This window comes from Leuresthes tenuis, unplaced genomic scaffold (genome assembly GCF_036924035.1).
Source record: "Leuresthes tenuis unplaced genomic scaffold, fLeuTen1.0.hap1 SCAF_5, whole genome shotgun sequence".
NCBI lineage: Eukaryota > Metazoa > Chordata > Actinopteri > Atheriniformes > Atherinopsidae > Leuresthes > Leuresthes tenuis.
The window spans coordinates 7,175,097-7,199,973 of NW_027325359.1; the positions used below are offsets into that span (position 1 = coordinate 7,175,097).

The 24,877-nt window shown below is 41.7% G+C and overlaps 1 protein-coding gene across 7 annotated transcripts in view; it reads right to left on the bottom strand.

Annotated features, from left to right (window-relative positions):
* Positions 1 to 207: 207 nt before the first annotated feature.
* The window catches only part of frmd4a (FERM domain containing 4A), a 91,650-nt gene continuing 66,980 nt past the window's right edge, over positions 208 to 24,877 (bottom strand). For 4 of the 7 annotated variants that reach the window (XM_072385689.1, XM_072385690.1, XM_072385686.1 and 1 more), the window contains exons 5-24: positions 22,454 to 22,538; positions 20,519 to 20,575; positions 19,726 to 19,748; positions 17,446 to 17,529; positions 17,278 to 17,343; positions 17,124 to 17,181; positions 16,899 to 16,985; positions 12,662 to 12,738; positions 11,644 to 11,785; positions 11,397 to 11,538; positions 9,836 to 9,969; positions 9,620 to 9,742; positions 8,221 to 8,452; positions 7,933 to 7,989; positions 7,606 to 7,843; positions 7,217 to 7,375; positions 6,781 to 7,104; positions 6,071 to 6,651; positions 4,504 to 4,618; positions 208 to 3,463 (exon numbers count right to left, since the gene is read on the bottom strand). In XM_072385689.1, coding sequence (XP_072241790.1) covers positions 3,361 to 3,463; positions 4,504 to 4,618; positions 6,071 to 6,651; positions 6,781 to 7,104; positions 7,217 to 7,375; positions 7,606 to 7,843; positions 7,933 to 7,989; positions 8,221 to 8,452; positions 9,620 to 9,742; positions 9,836 to 9,969; positions 11,397 to 11,538; positions 11,644 to 11,785; positions 12,662 to 12,738; positions 16,899 to 16,985; positions 17,124 to 17,181; positions 17,278 to 17,343; positions 17,446 to 17,529; positions 19,726 to 19,748; positions 20,519 to 20,575; positions 22,454 to 22,538 — 2,887 coding nt within the window. In that variant the 3' untranslated portion in view covers positions 208 to 3,360. The remainder of the gene's footprint in view (positions 3,464 to 4,503; positions 4,619 to 6,070; positions 6,652 to 6,780; positions 7,105 to 7,216; positions 7,376 to 7,605; positions 7,844 to 7,932; positions 7,990 to 8,220; positions 8,453 to 9,619; positions 9,743 to 9,835; positions 9,970 to 11,396; positions 11,539 to 11,643; positions 11,786 to 12,661; positions 12,739 to 16,898; positions 16,986 to 17,123; positions 17,182 to 17,277; positions 17,344 to 17,445; positions 17,530 to 19,725; positions 19,749 to 20,518; positions 20,576 to 22,453; positions 22,539 to 24,877) is intronic. The other 3 variants (XM_072385688.1, XM_072385685.1, XM_072385687.1) reach the window with 2 other exon arrangements.

Sequence of the window (24,877 nt, forward strand, 5' to 3'; positions counted from 1 at the left end):
CAATAGGAAATCCTCTCAGGCGGATGTGACTGAAGTCTGGATGTGATGACAAGAAAGTGAGTGTGTCCAGAGAAGCGGAAGCGGTGACTACATGAGGGGATTCTCTTTGATAAATCTATGACCCTTCAGCTGAATCAACAGGGGGTATTTGTTCCTTAGCCACTGGAGGAGTGAGTGAAAGAAGAAAAAAAAACAGACAAAGGCATTATTTTGAGAACATTCATCAATAATTTATTTTCTTACTATCAAGAACCACCACGGCTTCTCATCTTGAAAATTCATCATCAATTTCCAACAACACAGTTTTGCAAAATGTAAAGTTACTATACAAATTCTTAATAGAAAAAAGAATAAATTAACTGTGGAATTCAGTTTTTTTTAATCAATTCCACATTTTTTTTCTACAACACTTTTAATGTATTGTTACAGTTGAACAGAACTGATAAAATCGAGTTACATGCTCTATTGTCTGGTTGAGGAAGTGTTCTACTATTAAACTGTCTGTTAAAATAAGCTTAACTTTGCACATCTGGTTTTGAAACTATTGGTAAGGATGAAGGGATGTCTAGATCCTACATGACAAAGCAGTAACTGGTCATTTTGTAGCACCTGAAAGGGTTGTTACAATGTCAAAAAAAGAAATACTGGTTGATATAAAAAAAAACTTTTAAAACAATGAATGTGAATGTTACAAACCCCGCGAAACCTTACAGTGCTCCTCTGTTCTTACTGGAAAAGACTGATAAAACAGTTACCTCCTTTCTCTTGGAGTATTACAAAAAAAACCTCATACATGGAACAATGAAGGGAAGGGATGTCACATGTCTTCACAATGAGCTCAGAGGTCAGAGATTATAACAAGATCAAAACTGTACTTTTTTGGGTTTGAGCAACATTACGGAGAAAAAAAACAAGCGAATACAAGCAAGAACAAGCTGAGCGCTGTCTTTGGGGTCATTGAATCAGCGGATCTGCCGGACATGCACGGGACTGTGTCTTCAACATGTACCAAACGGGTGAAGATTTTCATAGAGATAATGAAACTTGAATACACCACGTGATTAATTCCTATTTGATCGTAACCAGTAATCGCAGGTTCCAGTCTTGCATAAGGACTCATTGAATCTGACCAAGCGTGGTTCAGTGGCTCTCAGAGAACCAACCATGCAGGCAGGGAGCGGGCCATGCTTTCCTACTAAAATAATGCAAAACATGGGAAATCCCAACCGATGTATGAAAACTCAGGGTGAGATTTGTACCATTTCTCCCACAGCAAACGGCAGAGTAAACCCTTAGTCCAGTCTGTATGGTGCTACAAGATATAAAAAAAAAATAAATTAAAAAGTCCACTTCGCTCTGCTATTGTGATTTTGAATCAGATACAATATTGATAAGATTAACATACGAGTAATTACAAGTTTGTGCAAAAATGAAAAATGCTTGGCATTTTTTTGCACCACTAACTTTTTTTTTAGAGACACAGGGTGGAAACTGCCTCAAAGGCAGCCAAACGGAAAAAAAACCAACAAAACAGCTCCTTCATTTAAAAACCAGGTGTGCTTTTCTAACCCTTTTTTGAATATCTAATAGTCGATGTGTGTATGTTTGTGAGAAAATAATTCTCTGTTTGAGTCGGTTGAAGATTTTTCTCTGTTCTGGTTATAGCTTTTCATCTGCCCTGAGAGCAGGGCTTTCATTGTCAACACGGCATCCACTTATGTTTATAAGAGCACACTGAATGCACATCTAGCCCCTTAAAGACCCTTCATGTTGTGCTTTCAGACTAAAGTATGTTTTAATGAACTCATTTCACACGTTTGCTGAGTGTCTTATGGCTGCAGTTTTACAGAATGGCTTTGGACAGAGGGGATCAGAAGGAAGTCTGCCTGAAAAAGTATCAGTGCTATATTACAGTACAAATGTGAAGCACCAACATGTTTGGAACTGATAAAGTTCATTCGCAATACTCCTGCATTGCTAAAAAGAAGAGTGGATAGATGAGAAAACGCAGCGCTATAAAGGGACTGAGAGACACTCTTCAAGGTGAGAACCAGTTTGGAGCCAAAACTAAAGGGGAACAGCGGAGCCTTCCAGTAAAAATAATTCACCATAGAGGTTTGTCACTGAGGAGTCTCAACATCAGTCTACAACTTATAACATCAGACATCAATATGTATCCTTTAATGTCAGTGGTAAAACTCAGAAACTGTGAAAAGCTGGATTCAAAATGTATATTTTCAGAGTTAAGATTTCAGTCTAACTAAAAGGATGCAGTGGCCATGATTTGATGTGGCCATGACAACACCTTCACCTTCACCTTCACCCCATATGTTCTGGCTGAAGAACCGATCACCATGTGGCCAAACACACTGCTGAGGGCAGAGGCCGAATAAATGATAAGTCACTGAAGAAAAAACAAATCCAAAACCCTCAACTCTGAATTCCGCCTATGATGCGCTAAAGATCCTTCACTGCAAGCATCACAAGGCAGGGAACGTGGAGAAATGCCTGCTTCAACTGTTGATTAAAACCAGTTCATAGACTTATACAGTGTTTGTTATTGCTATAGTCCACAGGTGTAGCTCAAATAATGTCCCAGAAAGCTTTCTGATATTGTTACTGTGAATTCACTCTGATACTGCTGACAGACACAGTCACTTTTCTGCAGTGGTACCTGCCCAGGGCCTATGATGTGACCAGTTAATTCAGCGGTTGTCCTTGGTGGTGGACTGGATCAAGAGATGTGGAATGTGGAATCTTCTGATGTTTTCAATGTGCATGGAAAAATCAGGAAAAAAGACAAACATGTATGGGAATAATGCCAACCCAGCACAGTTCATTCATGCCTTAAAAATGGGTTTTAAACTGGTGGCTCAAATCCAGCAGGTATCCTCTGACTGGGTGGCAGTGCACTGGAGTGATACAAGATGTGATATGAAACAGATCCTGGACTTATCGATGTTGTTTTTGTTGACTGTGTAACGTGTGAGATTCTTCTGTGCTCTGTCTTCCCTTGCTCATGTCCTCTCGCCCCATTGCTTGTGTGCTCCGGAGGGTAAATATAGAAAGGGCTCTGTGATGCTGCGGGGAAACAGTTCAACAGCTGCAGTGGCACTTCTCAGTCTGTCCTGTGAAGTAAGCCCTTATCAGAGCCCAGCGAGTGCTTCCCTGCCCAGCTGAGCTGTGATAGACAGGATGAAATAAAGCGGTGAAGGGAGGCTCGTGTCCGGTCCAGGCGGTACAGGAGTTTTTGTAGGGCTTTGAGGATGAGGTTGTCAGTTGTTGATGGGTAGTAGTGAGGGAAAGTGACGAGGCAGTAGGAGAGGGCAAATGGACTTTTCTATGCCCTACAGGAAGGTCTCAGACCAGTGTTCCTGGTTTGGCCTTGTCTTGTCCGTACCACTGCGCATCTGCCAGCTCTGAACACAGGGGGCTGCTGAGAAAACAGCTGTCACTGAAAGACCTGTGGAAGAAGATAGGCCAGAATCACTGACTGGCAGGATGGCTCTTTCATTTCTGAAACATTTCAAACATTAAAAGTGTCCAAATGCTGCTGAGCTTGTTTGGTTCATTTTTATTAGTAAATCCTGTGAGGAGTAAACCACAGTGAAGCAGTCAGAGCACAGCAGAGCACATGCAAAGATCAGGTACAGATATAGCCAAAGAAAGGAGTACACAAGACATACCTCCAGCATCAAAGAGTAAGAAATAAGAAGTAAACCCTCCCTACTGTCAGGCCCCCATGGCTGATGATTACCCGTAAATAAGCAGTGAACATTCACACACTGTATATCAAAGAGTAGTATTTACTGAAGCAATACTATTTGGGAAAACGAGGCATACTAGTCTGACTCTATATTTGGCACTGATGTCACATAAGTTTTCAATTCCTGCTTGCAGGTGATTTTCTCAAGAATCTGCTTATGCTGCTGCTGTGTTTTCTAACAACGCTACAAGTTTGTAAGTTTAGACTAATGGGAGGTCGAGACCGCAGGCGGTACCTCTATGCATCAGAGCTGGGCTGAGGGGGAGACTGACAGACGTCCTCAGTAGGAGAGCTGTCTGCTGTGCCTCTAAACCAGGAGAGAGGACACACACAGAAGGAAAGGAGGGTTAGTAAAGACAAAGACAAACAGGCGAGAAATGACAAATATTTAGTGATAAGATAATTGTCTAGAGAGAAAAAGGTAATCAGAGTGTGAGAGACGACAAAGACAGACAAAAAAGAAGAGAAATGCAGGAAGTAAAACGTTAAGCATACAAACAAACACATATAATTTAAATCTAGAGGTCTGGAAAGGCTTGAAAATGATCCCAGTAGCACATAAAGACAACTTGAGTGTGAATGAGTTCAGTGACGAAAATGAATGCCAGCTGACACATGTAGAACAGACAGTCCAAGCTTGTGGGTTGTGTTAAGAGCAAACTGCAGACAAAGAAGATGAGTAGTAAAGATAAAGCATCACGGCACCCTCCTCGTCTGTGTCCATGTGTGTTTCTTACCCACTCTTCCAGTTGAGGATGTGCTGTGGGCTACATGGCGGTGTGGGTGTGGCTGCGTGCTCGCTGGAGGGCGTCATACTCCTCTGGCTGTGAGGGGATGCCGCTAAATGGAGGACTGAGAGTTATTAAAGCAACATATGAGGCTACAGAGGGGTGAGAGGCAAAGGAATCCCAACTATGCTTCACATATAGGGTTGGGGGATATTGTCCTAGTGTTAAAAAAAAAAAAAAACCATGACCTCCATTCGAGGGTCATGTCAAAAAAACAGTCCCATAAACAGCTCATGCAATTTTCATTGGCGCAGTAGGCAGCGCGTCAGTCTCATAATCTGGAGGTTGTGAGTTCAAGCCTCACATGGGGCAATCCTTCTTTAGACTCTATCTGTACTTACAAAGTATTCAAAGATCTCTATTTGAAGCCTTCATTTTGTGCTTTTGGGCATTTCTCTCCTTTCAGAATGTGTTGTTTTCACAAAGTGCCAAGTTAATCAAAATGACCAGTATTTACCACCAAATTTCTGACAATCAGGCCAGAGCACACTAGGCTAATAGGGAATCTGAAGTCTACATCACACAATGTTAAATTTTGGGTACTTGGACATTGTTTTGTTTTGCATAACATGGTGTGAGGATCCAGTTTGCTTTGAAGCTGTCTTTTGTATGAACGCTGCACTGAGCAAAGTGATCGAAGCTTTATAACTGCTTTACATACACAAATGGTGCAGATCTGCAAGAGTACATATCTTTGGAGCCTATCCCAGCTAATAAATTAATAAACAGAACTTCCTTTTGTACTTAATCCTTTTTGCCTGACACTAACACTCCACATACACTACATTTGACCTATCTTTGTCTTTCAAATCAAAATGCATCATTCACAAAAACTTAACCTGTCTAATTGTTTGTTAATGTGGCTGTTCACTCAGTTCTTGAAATGAATGACCACACAAACAGTCTACATATATGTAGCTGTGAATAAGTCTCATCATTCTGCTCTCTGAATACACATTAACAATCATGAACAAAAATAATTATTAGTGCAGTTAGAAGCGGGTCATTAAAGAAAAACAAACAATCAAGATTTCTTATTTCTAAATCAACACTACTTGTTATCACAGAGTGGCACAATTTGTCAGTTAAAACTAACATCTAAAAAGATGTAAAATCTTACACATAATCACCAGGCATGGCTCCTTTTAAATGATCTGAATGCAATCGCTTCAAGCCACACTGGATACCGGTTACATTTGCCCTTAAAAAGTTGAAATTCATACATCAGAGAATGTTATTTCTACCAGCCTTTTCTCCAGTGAACACTATTTGAACCAAAGAAGTTAATAATTTACCCTGCAGGGATTTGTGTTTTAAATCTGCCTAATCCAGTCACGGTCTTGCATTTTAATTTAATTAAATCATGAAAATTATTATTTTACACTACATTGTTAACACTGTAAATTCATTGAACTAAAGCAACAAGGGAAGTCTATGGATGTTATCTGAAGCATATATTGATGATGTCACTTTATCCGTACAATTCAGGGTTTAATGGGAATGCAGAAAGGCTTACCTGGTGAGCCCTTGGCGAGTGTCCCAACTCTGCTCCCTCGACCATGTCCCACAGTGCCTTGCTGAGACCCAGCTTCAGAAGAAGTAGATCCTGAATGTGAGTGACTCCTTTCTTTCAGGCTGCCTGAAGATCTCTGGTACCAATACCGCAGCTCTTCAGACACTGCTGCCCTCCCGCCTCCTCCACCACCACCCTCTCTCCCCAATGATGGAGTCCGTACGATCTGAGAGCGTGACGGCGTGAGTCGGCCGCTCCCCTCTCCTCCCTCCTCACCCCCCCAGGCCTCCTTGTACAGTCCCCCGGCTGTGTAGGAGCTGGAGGTCTTGAATTGTGCCTTCACACTGTAGTGGCCCTCCTGGTCGCTCTCTAGGCTGCGCACCACCACAGGGTTGGGGCTGCCATCCACGTATAGAGGGTACTCCTTGATGCGGTACTGTGAAGAGGGCTGGCTCTGGCTGTGGAGGTAGACTCCGTGATGTCCCCCTCCCATACCGCCTCCACCTGAGCCTCCACCAGAGCCATTCTTAGCTGCCAGGTTTGGCATAGAGCCCGAGTTAGAGGAACCTAAATGACCTGCAGATCTGTATAGAAAACAAATGACAACACATATGTCAATCTAACATTTGACCACTTAATTGAGAATACATTTTTTGAATGAATATTACACATATAGCCTAAAAAAGAAAACTTCATAGAGCCCCTGTCCTCACCTGTGCCTTTGCCGCTGCCTCTGCCTTGCTTTGGAAGGTGAGTCCTCTCCCAGGGTAGAGTAGTTTGGATTGCTGCCAGGAGGTCCACCAGAGGGGTAGTAATGCTCTGAGCTGCTTTGGCTGGTGCAGGATGAACAGTCATCCAGTGGGTCGGAACCATTGGAGTTGCGTCCTGGGCCAAGGAAGAAGTCAGGACTGCCCAAGGTGTGCGGGTGTGCGTCAGGATCAGACGCCAGCAGTTTGCCCTGAGACTCAAGGCTGGAGCTGCGGTTCCTAAAGTGCTGAGAGAGACTGTGCAGACGTGTGGGACTGATGTCCACTGACCTGTGATATGGGGGATGGCAAAAGGTGTAATTCCATCTCCATTTAAAGACTTGTCATTCTTAGACATTTTTATATCAGCATACTGTGTTAGGCTGAATTATCTCTGACTGACCTGGTGGAATGTACATAGTGTGGAGTCCTGGTTCTCAGGTCCGGGGTCGATGGCATGCTGGACTGAGAGTTCCAGTGAGGCATGTTCCTGATGGGGCTGCTCTGCAGGGAGTTACTACCTCCTGCGTCAGCACTACCAGAACTTGGGAAACGCCTGTGACTTGAAAGAAAAATAGTTATGAGGAATCATTATAAACTCCTTTCACACTAATTTGTACCCTGTTCATCCACCAAATAGCCATAGCTATTCTCCTTCTTCTCATTCTCCTTCTTCCATAAACACTGCTTTTCATTTTAAGCACAACAAAAGCATAAATGTAGCTGTGGTTGTCCACTTGTATATCAATATACTGTGACTCTATTTCAACGATAATTGAAACTCCCTCATACCTGGAGTGAGACGAGCGTTTCTTGACTTTCTCATAGGGCTCATCCAGTGACGATTCGCTCCACATCTTGGGTTTGATGGGAGATTTGTCATAGTCAGAGCGTGTGTAGTGCAGGTGTCGCAGGCCATCAAGTGACTGTGGTGGAGGGGGCCGACTGTGAGAAGGTGGCCGTGGAGGGAGGCCCTTATGAGGCGATGCTACTGGAGAGAAGGTCGGGGTACCTGTAACTTGAGGATCATCTAAAAAAAGTAAACATATGGATCAAAATAATTATTATCAGAAGCCTTGAAAACACAACTCAGAAAAGACGTAAAGAATAGTGCTTTACCGTCATCCAGTACAAGTGCATCAGATAATGAGCTGTCTTCAGAACAAATATTGGCTTCTACAAGACATAAAGCAAAAAGCAAAAGGTTGGAAATTATGCTGTCAAGTATTTATAGACCCATTTATAAACCTCTATTGTTTGAAAAAGCAACCATGCTGTAGCTTGACAGTGTCCAGACAACGCTGCCATCAGTATTATCAGTAATAGGTCATAGGAACATGAGAGATACATGAAAACAGCTTGATTTCCCAGTAGCAAATAGGGAATATACAAATAGCGTATTGTTACCTTCTATGATGAGTGACGCCCTCTGCGTAGGCTTCTTGCCAGAGCGGACCCGGTACTCATTGATAGAGTTCTCAATTTCCTGGAGCTTCTTCAATGCGTTCAGATAAGAAGTCTTCCTCTGTTTCTTCAGCTTCTTGCTGCTCACATGAGGATCACTGGCAAGACGCCTGGCTGCCTCTGTAATCTGGGACTGAATAGCAAACTCCCGCTCCAAACGCTCAAGCTCCACTTCCTGGCGTATACACAAACACGAGTGCAAACTTTTGAGTGAAACAGGCACAAAGTTAAATGATCCTCTCACTGTTTTAGCAACAGAAATCAACGAAAAATCCAAAAACAACAAGTCCTAGCTTGCAGACAATTTCATTCTAACTCTCCCATGCTACACATTTGGTGAGAGAAAGACTTGCCAGAGAAAACACACTGCGGAAATAATTTATCTGTGCTGCAGCTGCGCATTTTCTCACCACTGGATATTCTCTATTGAGGCACTCTGTCCCCCAATAATAACATCCCTACATCAATCTATTCTCTCCCACACAAAAGCTCTGCTGGGATTTGTGGAGCAGAGAAGGTTGACAAAGTAAACCATTTTCTATCAAGCAGCAAATGTATTGCACATACAAGTGTACTGTATGTATTGACTGCACAGCAGAGTGATATCAGCATAGTGCAATCTTTGAATAGTATAGCACAAACTTGGGAATGTGTTTATACACGTGGAAATAAACTTGTCCTGTGACATTCCCTGTGTATAGCTAGCAAGTAATTAGGTGCTCACATCTGAGAGATACACGATGATGTATCCACTTGGGTTGACTTGATATTGGACGACCTCAGTTCTGAGAAATCTCTCTCACTAACAGGGGCTTAGCACCACTACCAGAGCGGCTTCTGTTTCTGTGTGAAGAGTTTAAGGTGCTCAGTGTAAATTAGGCAACCTCTTTCTGCTTGCAAGGCGGTTTTGTGATATTGTGTGCCTGGATTCTTTTTAAAGCACACAACCTCAGCATTACACACACATGCAGGCGCACACGCAATCCTACTATCACCACTTCCTGTGGCGAGAATGCTGCCAGACTATATTTAGAAGCTCCGCTCCTCTGGAAAATCTACCCGTGGCATAAAACAGCAGCAAGACAAAGATTGAGCAGAACTTCTTTCAGGCAGGTCCAAGACTTTTCAGATTGTGGGCTTTTCAGAGATCTCAGGTTCCTTTGTTATTTGAAATCTAATTGCTGTAGAGATCCTAACATAAAAGTAATCATCACCACAGTTTTAAGGCTATTTATTTTACATGCTGACACCACCAGATGTTTTTATTCAGATTTTGTGGGTAACAGGAGATTTGAGAGTGTGATACAGTGTGAATGAGGAAAATAGGAAGTTAGCGCTTTACCTCTCCCTTAGGTAGAATTTTCTGCTCGTCCAGTTTGAAAGCAGTGCCAATCTTCCGCCTGACTGTGGGTGGCTCCTCTCCCGGATCCAGAGGATATTCCTTTGGAAGTTTTCCTGTCAGCTCCTGGAAAACGTAGCAACAAAGTTAAATTAAGAGAGGGAAAAAGCATTTCAGATTTTTAAAGTACTGGCCAGTTCTGTTAAAAATTTCTCATACCGCTTCTCTAATACAGATGTTCTTGAGTTCCTCCAGTCTCTGTCTTAGAGTTTCCTCCAGAGCATCCTGCCTGGCCCTCAGTGCTGCTAGCATGTCCTTCTTAGCGGTCTGGGAGCTGTCTGATTCCTGAGAGCCTGCAGGGTGCAGAGAACACATACCTTAAGGCCAGGAGTTGTGCGGCAGATTTCAGTATTTCGTATATGCACCTGCTAGTCTTGCAGGATGTTTACAAGGAAGTGAATGGAACATTTCGATAAGGAAACTGAGATTCAGAGCGGTGTTTGTGTGAGCATGTGAGTGTTTAGAAGAAAGGGCAGTCTGGGACAAAGCATGTGACGCACATGTTCAAGGCTCTGAGATGGTGCCAGTGTTGTTTGCAACATATCTTGTATGAAAACAAGGCACTCCCCCCACACATGCATCGCTTCTCGTTGTTGCTCTCTCGCTGCCCTAATGTGGTTCACTGTGTGGTTGAAATTTCAAACACCACAAAAGTAACCGCTGTTGAAAATGTCTTTTCACAAAGAAATCAAAAATGTTGTTCTATTGTTACAAAACACACTGTATTAAGTTTCTAGTATCTATTGACTGGCATGCATGCAAACTTTACAAGTGATCAGCAAGCTGATGTGAGAGCCACATCTCTGCAGCACATTATTTCCAGGTATGAAGAAAAGAAAAGAAAAGAAAAGAAAAGAAAAGAAAAGAAAAGAAAAGAAAAAAACAAAACATTTTTGTCCTGAAATGGTCAAGCGGAGAGTAACATGTGACAGTTCCCGAGACAAATGTATGTTTTAGTTAGGAGCAGATAATGAAATCAGCTTAGTGACCCTGGAACAGAAAGAAAAGTGACAAAACAAAGATAAGATGGACACACACCGATAGCAGAAAAACTAGAAAACATCTCGAAAGTGATGAGCAATTTGAGGTTAAAAAGTCGAGCATTATTACTCAAATTAAAGAGTGTTTTGTTTTTCTATTGTAAGAGCTGCAGCTAATTAAAAAATAGCTGCCTATTTAACCAAAATGATGTTAGCATATCATCAGTAAAGCATATACTTTCATAATAGAATAATGCAGCAGTAGTCACACTCTAAATGCCTGTCTGGGCTTAAAAGGGCATTTTCCTCTCAAGTCTAATTTAGTTTTATCCACAAATCTTCCTGTCACACTCATTATTTGTTTAACACAGATTGGCATTGTTTTAAAGGCCATGGCAAAGTGATACACCGAGAACCGCTGCCCCTTTCATTCCCTCACCCTCTAAATTTAGAGGAGGCAGGGGCCTCTGGACGATGAGTCTGTGTGACATGGAGGGTGGGAGTGCTGTTCTGTACATACTGAAAGACACTGGGTGGAGTCGGTACAGTACAGTACGTGTGTGAGAACATTCAACAGAGAATGAGTAGTCTCCTTCCAGTGGCAGCTGTTCCTGTTTCTCAAGTTGTCAACAAGACTCCATCTCCAACACATACAAGGCAAATTCCCATGCAAATTAATCTTTCTCCTTCTGTGTTTTTGTAAGTCTTTCACCGCATGCTCTATTTTCTCACTCACTGACCTGAGGAGAGCAGACTGCCACTGCTGCCACTGATGATCTTTCCCTTGCTGCCCATGTTGGCCAGTTTGGAGGTCTTCAAAGTTCCTGTTTCTGTAAGGTCTATCGCAATCTCACTCAAACTCCGCGCGGCATGGATCTTTGACTGCACATGTGGAAAAGGAATTTAGTTTTAAGTATCACACATACATTTCTGATCATGTCTGTGATCTGCTGTGCTTTCAACTGGCACCTTGTGTGAAAGACTGACCTTGCTCTGCTTGCGGTCCAGGTAGAACTGATGTTGACTGATAGCCATGGCCCAGATGGACTTGATGAGGGCAGGACAGGCGTACCAGGTATGCACAGCAATGCCACTGTGACCAAACGTCCTTCTTGTTACCGACGCCCTACAGTAGGAGCGGACACAAAGCCTCCTTATATACACTGAATACAAGAGATGGCTACACGTCTAGATAAAACACTTCTGCTTGACTAATCCAGTAACTACTGCCGCTACTGTGAAGGACAAATAATGATGATAGAGACAGTTTTCTTGCTAAGCCACACACGATGTTCCCCATTGTTTACTCATCCTTTTTTAAACACACATCTGTAACAGAGCAGCAGACCAGCTCGCTCTAATGACAGCTTCCTTTAAAGAAAACACCACTGCTCCCCATTTCAACCCGTCTGTCTCTTTTTCTCCCATTCCCTCCCCCTTCTGTCTGTAGAATAACACTCAAATATATATAGCCATGTTAAATAAACACAAGTGAGGTCACTTCCTCGGCAAAAGAGCTATCGCACAACTATCAATCCTTCTGTGGTAATCTATCATGGGTTTACTCTGTGTGTTCCTGTGTGTGCATGTGATCAAGAGAACACGCGTTTGTTAATACTCAAGACTATCAATCTGTGTGAGGCTTCACCAGGACATCCTCAATGTCTCGCTCTGTTGCCAAGACAAATTCTGCTCAAATTAAATTGCAATATTCTTTTTCCTGCACCACACAGAATGGACTGTGAATCTTAATATATTCCCATATGCCATAGTGGTAATTTACAGTTAAAGCTACTGGAAAGTGTCCATAACTGAGTTATATGAGTCGAGTCCACACATCGTTCAATAAATAACGTCAATAAACGTTCAATAAATACAGAAGAATTGGTAAGAGACAACAATCACCTAACTTGCAATTTGTTAAAGAGTATAATCTCTTGGTAAACAAATAAAATTCAACAGTTTTAGGAGTTAACACCAGCTTTAGTTTGTAGTATAAATTTACCTCCTGGGGTCATGAACTTCCACTGAAAACTTCTTCTCTCTGAAGTAGAGGTTCTCCAACTGACGCCATTGAAACACCTGAAGTTTAGGAGAAACAGACAGTCCTCAGGACAGCTCTCAGAAATAAAACGTGCTTCACATTAAATCCACACAGCCTCAAGGCTGATCTCTTCACTGAATACTGCAATTCGTTTTGCAAGAAAATGTCAAATATAAGGAGAAAAAAGAAAAGCTGATGAAAAGGAAGAGAAGAGAAGAGACCTAATCTGGAGGTCTATGATCAGGTCCAGACCAGGCGGTCTTCCCACAATGGATCCCAGCACTGGATGATCTCACTTTGGAGAAAGACAGTGTGAGCGGAAGAAAGCTTCCTTTCCACAGCGTGACTTTTTTTTTTCTTTTTATATCGTTCCCTTCATGAACCATCAGCTCCTCTTTAAAAGAAGCCAAAGCCAGCTGGGCACGTAAACTTCCCTCAAGACGTAGTCCAGAGCATGTGTGTATCTTCAGTCCTCCCAGATGCAAGGCAACTGAAAGTTATGAGGTGGTGGGTGTTCACCATCTGGAGGCATGTGTATGTGTTGGTGGAAAGAAAGTGTGGAAAGTTAAGTTTCCTCCTCTCCAGGAGCTTTGCTGGGAGGGTTAAAAAGAGAGGGGGCGTTTATGCCTCCCCTCCTCGTGACCCCTCCTCTCTCCCTCTGGGACTGTGCGTTCTGCTCTAGGCTGCGGTTGGGAGGTGTGTGTGTGTGTGTGTGTGTGATACGAGGGGTCGGGCCGAGTGGTGGCAGTGCGTGTGTGGTGTGGTGAAGTGGGAGTGAAGCTTTCTGCGGCCCTGGCGATTGAAGTACCCTGGCTTTGTTAGTCAAACCTCTCTCTCTCTATCGCTCTCTCTCTTACACACACACACAGACAGACATTTGTAAAGTCTGAGTCTGTTTCTTGTTAGTGAAAAGGTAGATTGTGAGCTATTTAAGAGCACAGGACGGTCTACATTTATCAGCTGGACATACACATCAAACCTAAAGATAAGTAACAAACAAGAGAAAAGAAATGAGGTGGAAGACTCCCGTTTTGACAGAAAAAGGGAGGAAAAGAGGGAGAAAGCAGTGAAGGGAGGAACAGGTCACTGCACAGGAATTTTAACAGCTTAGTAAAACAATGGACAGAAGGATGAGAGGGAGGAAGGGGGAGGCAAACACAGTATAATGTCAGTATTTGTGTGTCTATTTTCACAAGCATGAGGGAAGAAAATCAGCTGCCTTATCAAAACTCTTGCTGTACCGTGCATTTTCAACGGAGTATGAAATGCTAATGTAGCATGGTGCTAAATATAGCAGGCAGGGCAGATACCAAGAGGCTGTTTGAGTGTGCGTGCGTTAGCAACATATGGGCCAGAGCTGTAAAGATAAGATAGGTGTTTGTAACAGTGTTCTGGAAAAAAAAAACCCCACTAAAGCTGTCCTCACCATCAACCAGACAGAGTTGCTGCATTTCAGCTCTCGGCTTTGATGTTTCAGGGTAAGATGTACATGTATGAACAATATTTGAATCCACTCCCAGAATGGCACATTATTATGAGCAGTCATGTCATCCTGAAGTTTAAATCAATCGACCTTTTGTTGCATTTTTATACTGTTTCAAACCTACTGTTTTATCAAAAACTTTGTAGTTGTGAAGCAGCAGCCTGAATATCTGATAAAAACCCGCTGACAGCTTTTTTCAAAGGAGCTCAGTATAAGCTGGTGGGTGGGTCTGTTATGTTGTGTGAGCACACATTAGATCCTCTTCCTTTTCAAAATAGAACACTCACATACAATGGCACAAACACACACAAGCAGAGGAAGTGACTGGTCATTATTCATCGACGAGTAGTCATGTGTACTGACCCCAGTCTGTCTCATTATAATGTCTGTGCAACAAAACGCACATACAACAAGATGAAAAGGTCAAATCTGATGGGGTGTAAATGCCTTCCTTTGGTGTAGTGGACTCCCTGGAGATTGCTTGAAGAATGGAAAGTTTAAATAGCTTAGTTCAGTACAACTATGGTGTGGCTAGGTATTGTTGTTTTCTAGACTTGGAGCAAAGGGCTCCAGAAATATTGTTTCATCCATGGGTGGGGTTGTAGTGTACAATACTATAACCACCAGAGATGCACACAAACTGGAGGCGCTTACTCTTGTTTGTGTTTTGCTTTGGACTATTTCAGAGGAATGATATTTATGAAGAATCCAACCTGGAGAGGCTGTAAGTGGCTGTTCAGACAGAAGATGATTAAATTAGTGGCTTTGCTCTCATTTTCTTTCACAACACAACAACAAAATGTCTATCAATATGCACCAACATTCATGTGAGATCAAGTTCATTTACACCACAGTTGCCATGTTTAGCAGGAAACTTCTCGTGACTTCACAACAGTGCTGACAGGTTAGTCACAATCAGTCAGTGAGGAAGTCTATCAACACACAAACTCTATAATCTCTGCTTAAACGAGTCACAAGACACAAATGAAGCATTAGAGCGGTATGTGGTTGTGTTGTAAAGCTCAGCATGTGTGTACTGTAAATGTGGCTGCATGTGGCCTGTGTTAAACAGAGGGGGATCTATTATAGCATCCCTAAATAAATGTGGTAGATGGTCTGCATTTAAAAAGACCACTCGTGAGTACACTGAATATAAAAACAATGTACGCTTATTCCTTTATCAATGAATAGAAATGTTTGTTTTGAAAACATAAACTGTTGTGATTAAAGATGCCTGGACCTACATGTCTCTGAACTGGTGCTCTGTCTCCACCTACTTCACCAGTGAGAAACAAGTGGTCTGAGTCAGTAGTTACTGGTACAGAACTGGCGGGCTGACTGACTAATCACCAAATCTGCACTTCCTCAAGTTCAAATGGTGATGACACTTCTTACAAACATCACATCTGTACATAGTCTAGGTTCTTCCCTCTTTTCCAGTACTCAGCTCTGGAAAACAAACACCCTCCGCCCTATTTTTTCTGTACGATTAGTGAACAAACCCTCACTGTGATGTAGTCCCAAATCGTATTTGGGTCAGGCTTCTTAAGACTACAATAAGTCCTGCATTCTGAAGAGGCCCGGTCTTTCTCATTCTCTGCTTCTAATTGTGTGTATGCATTAGGGTGAGGGAGGAGAAGAATATGTGGGGGTCAGTACTGAAGCTTAACAGACCAATGATTCACACTGAATGTTGCTATGGCAGCTGATGCTATTAACTCTTTCTTTACTCAGTCATCTTTTATACAGCCAGTACACATGTATATGGGTTTTTTTTAGGAAAAAAAAACTGTTTGTATTTGTGTGCTGTCCAGAAGTTCCCCTGTATGTTCTGATAGTAATGTGTATCTTAATAGGATGTGGCATAATTGGACTACATTTTTTTCTATCGCCACAGTGATTTAACACCTAGCCAGCCACAAGATTAGGGGTACTTTAATGGATAGACATAGTGCTTAGTGGTGAAACACTCATTTGGACTGAAATGCACAAATTAAGATGCAGACACACACACAAAGAACAACATAAGTGGCAAACAGGAAAGTGTTTGAGAGACAGGAAGTTTTCATCAGGATGGTGAGTGCAGTGTTCCCTCAAGTGGGCTTGTGTTTATGAGCAACGGAATTTGTGTGTAAGTATGAGTGAGTGCTCTGGTGGTCAGTCAGTTTGCAGGAATACTGTTAACTCAATTAACCCCCGGTGACACAGGGTGAAAAACCAGAAATCAAGGCCCCCAAAAAAGACAAGGACTAAGATGCGACAGACGACTGGGAGGCAGTTCATTCAGACACCCACCAGTGGGTGAACTGACTGGGAGGAGGACACCATTACAAAGGCAGAAATAGATTTGGGACAGGATGTAACATTCCAAGACTGAAAGTCTCCACTCAGCTGTAATTGTAAAACATTGTTAGTACTCTTTACAAACACAATATCCTGACTTGCCGAATGGTTAAAAAGACAATAGCAACAAAAAAAAAACACAAAAGACACAGAAAGACAGAAAATAAGTTTCCATTTAAAGCAACAAGGAATCTGTATTAAGAATGTACTCCTCTGAGGGAGCAGAAAAAAATAACACACCAAAATAAAACTCTATATACGAGAAGTCAAACATTTCACAAATGATGCAGTGATAAATTAGACAAAGAGGAACCGAAGGCTGTGCCGGGAACAGTTTAGTTTGTGTAGCGATCAAAGAGAGCATCATCTCACCTTCCTGGGTTTGACTTTGTCCTGGTAGTCATACTGAAATATTCCTTTATAGCTCAGACCCAACCACCAAGGGATCCCCTGTTTGTCCTAAAAACACAACAAACTTACATTATGAATTGTGTTCAATCTGAATTCCCAAATGTCTGCTTGCAGGTTCTGAGTGAACAAAAAATGGGTGCGGTGCATGTGTGTGAAAAAAGCAAAGTCAGAGTAGTAAAACTGTACCTTTACAGCATAGTAATGCACTCCATATGTGGGCAGAGACTCTACAATGCTCATATAACTGTGAGGAGAAGAAAGACACATATTAGGAGTTACAGGGAAGACAGTCTTCCATAAACCGGGCCGTCATAACCGTAATCAGTATATATAGACTTACTTTACAATAGCCTGCCCTCTAGACTGTCCAGTAAGCTTCTTATAGTGCTCTATGACCCGGTCTTCACTGTAAGAGAGTGCAATGAGAGGAAAACAGACATTTTTAAGGAAATTAACAACAAGTGAGTCGACACAATGTGGTTGTCTGAATAACTGAATATTCTCCTACCAGTAGGCCAGAGATGGATGCTCCTTTAAGGCCTGGGTTGGCAGAGCAGGCAGCTTTTTCAGATCAGACCTGGTTGCATCATTGCTGGTAAATAAACAAAAGAATTCTGGTCAACGCTACCTCAGCGATAATGATCATTCTACAATGTACCGAGAATGTCACTATTCACCAAAAAAGAATCAATACGTCGAATTAAAAACCTACAAGATACCACAAAAACGTTTGTAGAATAAACTTTGGAAAAATGGGGGTGAATGAAAGACGTTCAGTTGAGAAAGAGGAATAAATGCTGATGGCTGAAATGCTCTCTATTTTAAGCACTGGGTGCGGTCTATCTCTGAACAGCTGCAGAAACACTGACAGTTGGAAAGAGGAGAAAAAGAGATAGAAAGACAGACACCAAGTCAAAAGATAAATAAAGATAAAAGGAGATAAAGAAACAGGGCTGGAAAAGATTACAACAGAGATTGAGTAAATGAGACATGGAACCACACAGGGAGCTAAGGGGACTTGGCCCCGGATTCAGTTTTCAGACCTCCAGTGGCAGGAGTTCTTAATACCCTACTCTAATCCCCTAGCCTCTCTTCAGCCAACACCAAGGCCCCGGAAGATTGGGGAAAGCCCTGGGAAAATGACAACCTATGAGCTAAAGCCCTGGCAGAGATCCCATTCACCCTACCCGCCCATGTCTCGATGTGTGAAAACAGCTGTGTGCCGGGTCTGGTTAATATACAGTCTTATGGCTATTCATCATGTATATGTGTCTTTGTGCACAACTTTAGCATTGTACATGATGAGACAATACAATCAGTGTGCAAAGACATTTTTACAAATAACTGAATAACATATAGAACTGTATTCCGCTACAATTAACTTCATTGAAAAAAAACCTCATTTCTTGAAATTAACTTATTTGCATTTCACAAAACAGTTAATTATCATTTTAAATTAGATTATTAAATTATATATTATCATTTATATTATCATTTCCAAAAAAACAGAAGAAGCAATGAGAGGAAAAGTGAAGTTAATTCATGAGGAACATATGAAAGTGTGTGGTTATGCAGACCGCAGGTCTTATGGCCTTTAAGAGAAGGGATGTATGTGTGTGTGTGTGTGTGTGTGTGTTTGGAAAAAAGGGATAAGGCAAGGGGGGAGGAAGATGAAAGGAATATCTCCAGAGAGTGTCACATTCCAGCACTCTGCAGGATGTTGTGTTTATTTACTCCTTTCAATGGCGGAAATGAGGTCAGAGGTGAGGGCTGTTGTAGTACGCTATCCATGCTAAAACTTAGGATGAGTGATGATGTACATTTAGACCAACAAGAAGAGCGACTTGAGCAAGTCTGCAAAGTTCCAGAGTTGTAGGATCGACCTAATTCAAGTTTAATGACGCTATACTTTCAGGATGATACTTATCATGGCATCGTTTAATAGGAATGGTAAAGAACTTTTTTTTTTTTTCTTAAAATTTGCTTGTGACAAATACACTCTTTGAGTGTATCTCTGTATCTCAGTGATGTAAAATCAAGCACAGAAACCAAAGCCATTTTCACACGCAAACTGGACTCCTGAAATGTTTTGGAGCTGTTCCGGAGCAGTGGCAAGTGAGAACGCAAATGTCTGTGACATTTACTTCGGACTTCTTACAGGTTATTTCCATCCAACCCAAGCAATGGCAGAAAAAAGTCTGGACCAAGTGGTCTGTTCTCTTTCCTGAAAATCTCAGGCGTTCATGAGTGAAATCGGCAAAAAAGACAGTTCCCAGTGATGCACCTCAGGGCTCAGGGAGCAGAGCGGTAGTAAACGACTGATCTCTATCATCTCTGATTTTTCTTTTTCTTTCTGAATCAACATACAGTGTCACTCTAAAGTCTGGAAACACATATCCAAGCATTTAGGTACAGTATTTCAGCTCAGCTAAATCAACCTTGTGAATGATGAACAGAGATAATTTGTTAATACCACTTTGCAATGCTCCATCTTTTAAATGAGGTCACCACACAACGAATACATAAACAAAATAGTATCAAGCTGTTTTGTTAGTTATGAGTCTGACTGATAAAAGAACTTACTCAGAGAGCTTTGTCTCCAAAGCAAGCAACATGCAGCACAAAGTTCCACTATTACTGCGGCTGATATAAACCACATGAGTTCTCAGTTTGGTTCACTGCCCTGATTGATGGTGTGAAGTGCTCTTTCTCCATTTCAACAAATGAAACAATAGACAGAACATTTTTTACATGTAAATTAGATAAGAGCGTTTCCTAGTATGCTTACCTGGTAAAATCCCCTTTGGCCTCCTGTGAAACAATGAGAAAAAAGATCAAAGAAGTAAGAAAAGATAATACAATTTATATGTATAGTGATGTGTAAGAACTGAGCGTTTATGTTCTGTTTGCATAGGTGAACGGACAATAAAGCTTGCACTGCTGGAAGCGGACAGAAACATTAAACCTCCATCTGAAGTTTAACCTTTGAAGGCCTGTAGAGCAGATACCTGATACTGTATAAGTGCACCTGCACACACACACACACACACACACACACACACAGACAAACCACTCGGCCCTGTCTATGTGTAACATGACCTAACAGAATCACAGTTAATGGACTGACCTACTCTGAGAAAGGGACAGAAAAGAGAAAGGGCTGGAGCGGAGAATGACTTTGAAGTAGAACAATTTTGGTGATGCCTTGTGATCAGTTAGGACTTAATGTGAAAAATCTCCCAGAATGTCAGAAAAGAAATTTGCTACTATCTAAGACAATTGAGAGTTTTATGTTGAAAAAAGCTTCAAGCGTCACTGCAGATTAACGACAGATTGGTGACTGCATTAGATAATGTGAGTTAAATCCCTGACAATTATGACTGCAGTAAATCACGTGAGTTTAATTATCCACAATTAGTATAAAAGACTAGTGAAGATAGCTCATTTTCAGCTGAGCCGTTTCATGAATGGCTGATGTTTGCTGGAATAACTTCTATGGCTGGATTTATGTAACAAAAGGATATCAAGTTGGAGATTCACACTCACAAACACCTCATACAAATAACAGCACTTTGTCTTACCTGTAGGATGTAGGAGGCCAATTCGAAGACAACATCACTGTCTACTTCAATAAGCTCCTGCAAAAAACAGAACAGAAGTCATGAATGACGCATTATTCAGCTGCTAAAACAAAACACATTGCTGACATGGGGAGTAAAAGCTGATATACCAATAAATCCTCATTTATTACATCATTCAAGATAAGTTGCTAGTCCTCCCTCCCCCGCAGCCAACATTTTTGCTTCTTCTCTAGTTTCATGACGTCTTCTCTGAGGTCAGGGGCAAAGTAAAGGGGGTTGGGAGCAGGGATTTGGGGGTTGTGGGTGAGCATGGATGCTCTGGTTAACTGATTACTGGCTACATTTTTATTTTTTTTTCCTGCAATGTATTACTGTTTACTCTAACTTAATTAATGGCAAACAATGGAATGGCAGATTAACAGATAATATGCAGGCAGGGGGTAATAGAGGTGCGTGTATCAATGATTTAACATACAACTGTGTTGTAGGTTTGTGTATTCACCACCACTGTGAGTGTACCCACAGATACCCACAGTATTCCAAATGTACATTACTGGACACAAGCTTAGGGTTAGCAGTTAAGTATTGGGTGAGGAATGCCAGAAACGTTTCCTTTACGATCCACCTCTTAATAGTTAGGAAGATCAAGCAGCTTGGATGAAATACCAGACCAAGTAAACCACCCAGGGAGTACTAGCCTGCATAGCTACAAAGTTTTTTTATATTGTTTGTGCTTTCAGCAAAATGTTTATAACCTCAAACACTGACTGCAGAAAGTAAATGCATGTCATCTATTGTGTATGAGCAACATAGTCAATAAGAACAATATATTTTCTTTTGCTCTCTTTTTGTCTTGTTCGTAAAGTGGGGCCGTTATGGTCATCTATTGTTGGAACTAGAGGGGTTAACACGGTTCTTCCACTCAGCTGCCTTGTGATTATTGAACAGATGGGCATGTTCCTCAAGGCTTTTTAACAGATTTACAGAAATGGGAATGGACCAGAACTTTCAAATGAGGACTACCTGCTCTGTGCTCCTTTGTAAATGATTCACTTTAACAAAATGTATTGTTTTTATGCAGTCAAACCACTGATTTCAGTACTGATTATAATGAGTCTTAAGACATTATCACAGTTTTCTATGTGATTTTGACAGGAATTTTCCTGCCCATTCATTTTTCTTCAGGCTACACACGCCCTCTTCTGGATATGACAAAAACTGCTTGACACTGACAATGCACTGGGCCCTGACCAAGGTGAATCTACTTTGGCAGTCTCTCATCTAAAGTGAATTTGTAACTGAGGGACTGCCTAATTGTTGTTGGCAAAATGTTAACAGGTAAATAAATAACATGGGCTCTCCTCACGACAAACAATCTGCTTTCACAGTAAACAGTTTACAGATGTACAAAGAATGTGCAAAATTTTTCCTTTTTTTTTTTTACCTTTGAGATGATATTGATGGCTGTATATTTGAAAGTATAATTTCAATTGTCATTCAAGATGCTTACAAAACTGTGCTTTAACTTTGCCAAATGGCAGTAAATGTGTCAAATGATTCTTTAGTTGCTGGAATGTGGAGCATCACAGATCTCGATGGGTAACAGCTGATGCAAGTAGCTCACATTTACTGCTTCAACAAATCCGTGTGCAGTACAGAGGTCCAAGCTTTTCTCATGTGGCATCTCTTCATTTAGAACCACAAAATGGGCTAATGAAGCGGCACGCCACTGAAAAGACAGTGACATGCCACAAACGTCTGCCTCAAAACACCCGCTGCATTTCTCCAGCTTCTTTTAGTAAAATGATTTAAGACCAGAAGGAAATCTTGGTTTCAAATAAAAAGGATTCCTTCTGCCCATATAAACACATCCATCTGTTATCAGAAGCCAGTGGTCTTTGGAATGCATCACAAGAACAAAGGAAAAGAGTTTACCTTGTATATGATGGACTTGGCATTAAGAAAGAACAGTTCAATGGTAGCATTGTCCTTAAGGTAAGATATACTCTCAATGTAGAACCTGAAACACAGAAGAAAGTTCCTTAATACTGCTGCAACTTTGAAGCCAGCTGGGATATACATTGATCTTCAGTTTGATTAAAAGGATCTGAAAGAGTTTTATTGTGTTGATGTATGAGACTGTTACACACAACTACAGGGTATGCAGTCTTTTGTAATTTCACACATCTATGTGACAGAAAGAGTGCAATGATGAAAATGACCTGAGGGGGGCACACCATACCAAAGGCTGACCCCTTCACCAAGCATCATTTCATTTCCATTTACACCAAATCTCCCTTTCACCAGGCTGGCTAGCAGTGATTCATTGCTAGTTTTGTTAGCGTGTGCACATTCCACCATCTGAATATGCAGACACCTGCGCACACACACGCGCACTGAATGTGCTCATGATGCACTTCACACAATTGTCTGCATCTGTGCATCATCAGCAGAGTGCAGTGATTACACATCCACATCCAGCACAAACACACACACACACAAACACACGCATACAAACACGCACACACACACGCACACACACACACACACACACACACACACACAATAACAAGCTGGAGAGAGAAGCACAGTAACCCACTTCTGGCAGAGCAGTGAGCAGGGAACTAACATAATAATGTCGTAAATTTAGCTCCTTAATGCATGCAGAGCCAGAAGGGAGGTAAGACGGTGCACCGGGAGGCTACACTTTGTTAGCTCCTCTCGTGGCAACACACATAGATTCTCTGTGGTGCAAAAGCTCTTACATGGCCCTTTACATGTTTTTAGCAATGTCTCTCATCAAGTCCCCCATCTGCACAGATCTGTCCACCACTACATGACATTTCATGAGAAATGTGTACCATGTTACATAAGCTCATGTTCCTATAGGTACATGTGACTGAGTGTGTTGATTTGTCTGAGTGTGTATAAGTATTGAGTGATAAGGACTGTTGGCAGATCAATACTGGAGGGTTTAAATCGCGTTACCTATTGAGCTGCAAGAGAGAATGAGCCGAGCCTTGTCAATATTCAGTGTGAACATTTAATTAAAGCCACAGTGTTGATGAGACATAAACACACTGCCAGCACAGCAGCAAGCATGCAAAAAGGCACCCACTGAATCAGCAGGGGGCGGGCATCTACCTAGCATTCATAGGAAACACACACATCGAACCAATGCATGCACCTGTGCAGAGACAAACACACACCCGCACATTAAACACACACAATCTCTCTGCTTATAGAAAATGTGATGAGACTGATAATAGATTCAGGCCTGACATTTAGGCTCACTGTTCTTCAGTAACAGGCCAGAATCTGCACATGTAGAGAGTGTGTTTAGAAATGTGGGTGGGTTATGTTTGGGAAGGGGTGTCCTCAAGTGTGACATTTGGAGAGATTAGAAACTGGGCTGAATCGTATTAGAAAAGAGGAGGATGTGGCTTCAAAATGATGTCAAAGTTCACAGTAGCACCACCACAAAATCCCACACCTATTAGTCTCTGTAAATACACTAAGAGAGACCTTCACCCTGCACCCGGCCCAGCTCACCACCACCACTAATCCACACACAAAGCAGTTCTTTACAGCTTTATAAGTGATTTGAGATACAGATGGGGACATTAGTAAGTGGTTATCAATACAGTCTGTGAATTTAGACTCCATTACTGCTACAATTTTGCAGTGATGGCATTGTTCACTAAAGAGAATGTGCAGGAGGATCATGTGCATGGAATAGGATTTTGGCGTACAGCTGCCTCATTGTGTTATGACTTGAGCCGTAAATGTCACCCTGGAAATGAGCACTCAGTAACATTGTTTATCGGCCATAATGTGCGTCACACTACTATGTACTTTTCTAACAACATCAAGATATCTTGTACACGAGAACAGAGAACACACATAAACACAAACAATGGTTCAAGTTTCCCTTTCTGGTTTTCTCTGGGGATGCATGTGGGTGTGTGTGTGACACAGTGTTTGTATTCGGGCTAGAGAAATGATTTGGAGTGCTGCTGCTTTCTTTTTTCTTTCTTTTTCTTCCTTTATTTCTTTAATAGCCTTAGGTTAAAGCAAGCATACAATCAAAAACACACAAACGCGAACACTTTGTATGGCTGTCGCATATGATTCAATACATTGTGTGAGTCAGGAGCGCATTATATAAGGATGGAGCCATTGTGTGAGCACTGAGCATCAAGACTGAATAAATTAGACATTATATTATTATCCCATCACAGCAGATCAAAAGAAAGCTGGCTTTTAACTGCCGAGACGACTCTGAATAGGAAAAAACCAAGAGGAGCACACTGAAAGGGCATGTCTCATAATGTGGTGAGTCATGTACCAGGATATTTT